At 42.2% G+C, this 4,459-nt stretch overlaps 1 protein-coding gene and 1 long non-coding RNA gene across 2 annotated transcripts; both read right to left on the reverse strand.

Moving 5' to 3' along the window:
• Positions 1–644: 644 nt before the first annotated feature.
• LOC123083897 (uncharacterized) lies at positions 645–2,045 on the reverse strand. The gene is made up of 3 exons (XM_044505773.1): positions 1,498–2,045; positions 984–1,413; positions 645–898 (listed from the first exon to the last, which is right to left on the reverse strand). The coding sequence occupies exons 1-3, from the start codon at positions 1,576–1,578 to the stop codon at positions 645–647; spliced, it is 765 nt and encodes a 254-aa protein (XP_044361708.1). The 5' UTR covers positions 1,579–2,045.
• A 48-nt stretch (positions 2,046–2,093) lies between these two features.
• Positions 2,094–4,007, reverse strand: LOC123082253 (uncharacterized). Its single transcript, XR_006438986.1, has 3 exons — positions 3,933–4,007; positions 2,947–3,004; positions 2,094–2,853 (listed from the first exon to the last, which is right to left on the reverse strand). It is a non-coding gene; the product is annotated as an uncharacterized lncRNA (long non-coding RNA).
• Positions 4,008–4,459: the final 452 nt, after the last annotated feature.

Consider the following 4,459-nt stretch of genomic DNA (forward strand, 5'->3'; position numbering starts at 1 on the left):
CGTTCCACACAGAAAGCAGGGCTATACGAATAACATTGCATAGTCCATCAGTACACATGAATAGATCCCATGCAAACATACACGAATGGTGCTACTGGCATGCGAGAAGACCGAAGAAAATGGGTTTGCCGATTGGCCGCCTTATGCAAGTCTGAATAAAAAATGTAAATAGACAACATGTCTGATTTATTAAGAACAAAGAAACTCAATTGGACATGGAGCGCCACTCCTTCAGACTTCTAATAATAGACTTGGCTTCGTCCTCCAGCGTCGATGTCTTCCCTTTAAGAGCCTCCAATTCCTCGGAAGCTTTCACATTAGCTTCGAGCAAATCTTCATGCAACTTCTTGGCTTTAGCTTGCTTGGCGGAACGGTCTGACTCCAGTTGCTTGACCCTTTCTTCAGCTGTACACAACTCAACGGTAGCTTCTTGTAGTTGAGCGGAGAGGGCCTCCATACGTTCCTTCTTCTCAGCTTGTTTCTCCAGCATGGATGACATCTCTTCCGCTGAAGTTTTCAGAGACGCTTCAATGGATTCAGCCCTCCTCTCTGCTGCAGTAACAAATTCAGACTTTTGCTTTGACTGACCCTCAATGGTTCTGCGGGCTTCTTGCACTGTATCTGAGACCGAGACAAAAATTTTCCTAAGCCGCGTGGACAGGGGCAATTTGAGGAACAATATCACCAACCGGGAGCATCGACTGAACTGCCTGGAAAATCTCATGGCACTGAGAATCTGTTAATGTAGGGGCATCTAAAGCTTCAAAAGCATTCTGCAGCAACAAATCGATAGCATCCAGAACTGGCTTGGTAATAGCGGAAATATCCATGGATGGCGCTGAAATCTGTGTCATTATTCCCTCGCCACTGACGAGATTAGAAGCTCCTTCCGTATCACCTGGCGATAAGAAGGAGGGGCAAGATAAATGATATTGCAATGAAGCTAATAAATAGAAAAAGATACAAAGGACGAATAAAGCTACCGTGCGTGGAGATAGGCGAAATGTTTGAAATATCAGCCTGCGAGGCCACGCCTGAGTATAGATACGTAGGGGGAGTTGGAAGATTAAGAGAGGGTTCTAATATATCAAAATCCTCAAACGATAGATCAGAACCTATGACATTATCATCAGTCCCTGTATCATCAAGTTCATGCATAAAATCAACCAACTCGTCAAGATTACATTGGCTTTCTCCAAGAGAAATTTCAATCTTTCTTTTTACAGCAGGTCTTTCCTCCCCACCGGAAGAGATTGTTGCATTTGGACTAGGTTCCTCTGAGTTCCTATCAACCAAAATGTCAGTACCCTCCTTCCTTGCATTTAAACGTGTGCCTGATACTGTCACGTTTATAAGTGGCCGGGGATTGGAAGAGGAACTTGCAGCAACATCATTTGGATTATTTTTCTGCTTCTAAAAGATAGCAAAAATAATATCAGTTAGTAAATAGTGGTGTTGGTGCATAATAGTAAAAAAAGGTATACGTATATATATTACCTGTTGCAACAAAGGTGGCGGGGCATTGTTATCCAAGTGGTAACCTCTTAAGTCGGATGGAAATGCACAAGTCGTCATCATAATCGGACCTTCTCCACGGTAGCATCCCTCGACGGATGGAAATGGTGAATGCTTTTTGTAGCCAACGAGTGCTAGCCAAGTCAGAGAAATTTGAGGGGTACCACACAATACTCTTGTGTTTCTCGAAGAAATCGTGCGCCTTTTCAGGGCTAAAATCGTGTGGAATCCTAAACATAGTCCCCACCATAGATAATTTCCCTGGACAAAGCTTAGGAGTTGGAAATTTGCTCACTTTTGCTCGTTTACCAAATACATTCTTCAGATAAACCCCCATCCAGCCGATAATGAAATGGACGGGCCATCCCCTAATCCGGTAGCAGGGTCCTAAAGGATGGGTGCTGATGCGACGAAGCGAAAAATAGATAGAACAAAGTGCTGGTGGAGCTAATGAAATTCGACGCCCTAGAGCGATCCAGGACGCCATCACAAGGACCCCAGCGCGAATGTAGGCTCCCCCGCCAATGACAACAAAGTAGCACACCCAAACAGCAATGTACGCCGCGACATACAAGCGGACCTCACGAAGAGACGCGAAAGGAACGGAATGGTCTCGCCGGTTGTGAAAATAGTCACACCAGACCTGGAAAGTCACGTGGCCGCCATTGTTCTTGGCAAGCTGATCATGTGCGGATAATAGGTCCGGTAAGAAGTCAGGGAATTGGCAAAGGGAGGGGTCTAGTGCATGTTCTGGTGGGATAAATTCTTCATATAAGTCTCCATCTAGAGGAAGACCAGCCATTTGATACATATCAAGGAGTGTAATAGTACGTTCACTACATGAGAATAGGAACGTGTTGGTTTTTGGATTCCATTTTTCTAACAGAGATCTTAGCAAGGCAGGTGAAATAGAATAATCACCCAAAGAGCAGTAAATAGCTCCACAAAGGTAATCTGAACCTTCATCAAGCCCTTTTAGGGAAAAAGAATGATTTCGTAAAATGTTTGCCCCCCATTCATTATAGCCTGAAGGACGTGGCATATACTCAATATCATGACGTTCCCAAGTCAGACCTTTGGATACCATCCTAGTACCCAGACATAAAGCGGTATCAGTTCGCGGTGAAGCCGCCAATGGGTAATATGAATAAGCTAGTTTGGACTGTCTCGCTCGCCAACCGCGAGGACCGTTGTCGAGTTCACCCTTTGGTATACTTATAGCTTTAACTATGGGGCAGTCTTGGTCATCGGAGCTAGGTTCATATAGTTTCTGTTGCTTGGCTAGCTCGACAAGGGATAGTCGATGTGAGGGAACCGTGGGCGATTTCTGCGCCATCTCTATACAAAAGAATATACGTGTGTCGGTACAGGTACAAGTTGTGTTCAAAACAACAAAATAAATGAACCATGGTGAATGAATGAAAATTTTACCACGGAGGCGATAGCCCGAGCGAAGCCAGCCCTTGATGAAGAAGAAAGGATTTGCACTCTACAAAAAAAGGATGATGATTGTTAGTGCTAAAAAAATTATGCAAAGGTCAAATATCAGCAAAATGAATTATCCTCCAAAAAAAGAGAGATACATGCATAAAGCCCAATCTAGGATTTCTGGAATGTCAACTTTGAAAGGGTTGATAGATGCAAAACTTTGAAAAAAAAGTTTATATATGCAAAACTTTGAAAGAGTTGATAATTCTTGCATCAAATAAAGGGGGGCTTCATTGATCTCGCAGTTTGTACGTCGGACCAAGTTCATATAAACTTGCCGGCACGTCAATTGCGAGAAAGATATATGTGTGTAGCTTAAAAATGAGCTCTACAGTTTGTACGTCGGACCAGGTTCATATAAACTTGTCGGCACCCCAACTGTGAAGAAGATATAAGTTTGCATCTTTAAACGACCATATTTTAAATAAATAAATAAATAAAATATTGATCTCACAGTTTGTACGTCAGGCCAAGTTCATATAAACTTGCCGGCACGTCAACTGTGAAAAAAATATACGTGTGATCTTTAAACGAGCATCTTATATAAACTTGGAAAGAGTTGATAATTGCCGCATGAATAAAGGGGAGTTTCGTTGATTGTATGACATATCTCACAATTTGTACGTCGGACCAAGTTCATATCAACTTGCCGGCATGCCAATTGTGAGAAAGGTATACATTTGATCTTTAAAACGAGAATTTTAAGTATAAAAAAATATTGATCTCTACAATTGTACGTCGGACCAAGTTCGTATATAACTTGTCGGCATGTCATTGCGAGACCAAATTTCCGCATATATACGGGACAAGATGCACAGGCGTTCATGGCCTAAAGGAGGTTACGTGCATGGGTTCATCTATAAATTATTCATCCAATCTCTGATGCTGGTATGTGTATAAAAAGAAAAAAAAGACAGTAGGTATAGTACCTAAAGAGAGAGCAGGTATACGTCCGAAACTAAAATATAGTTGTTTTGCCAGATTGTACTAAACCTTCCTGCAATATTGAAGGAACAAAAATTAAGGGGCAATCAGAAGACGTAAATCATGCATGTAGATATCTATCTGAATGAACTAAGTACAAACTTACCAACGTAAGATCTGTGCTTCAGCGGCAGATGCTAATCTTTTTCATACAAAGGAAGGAAGGGAATCAGAGATGAGAATCATCCGAAATAATGATGAGAAAAAGACAATTAATGAGTGCACATCATTGCGTACCCAGTAGTCCAAAGAATAGCAGGTCAATCATAAGAAAGATCTGGACTTTGGGTTATGCGTCAGGTAAATAGAGTCCCCTTGCCAGACGATAGGAAGAAGATATATATAAGGAAAGGTATGCGCTCCGGCCGGACGCAACTACAACTACATGGCGGAAGGCCAGCGTCTTGTAACAAATTTTGAAGATTGAGTCCTTATCCAACGAAGGGACTAATAAACTTTCAAAAGGCAGGGC

Source organism: Triticum aestivum, chromosome 4A, assembly GCF_018294505.1.
Source record: "Triticum aestivum cultivar Chinese Spring chromosome 4A, IWGSC CS RefSeq v2.1, whole genome shotgun sequence".
Classification (NCBI taxonomy): Eukaryota; Viridiplantae; Streptophyta; class Magnoliopsida; order Poales; family Poaceae; genus Triticum; species Triticum aestivum.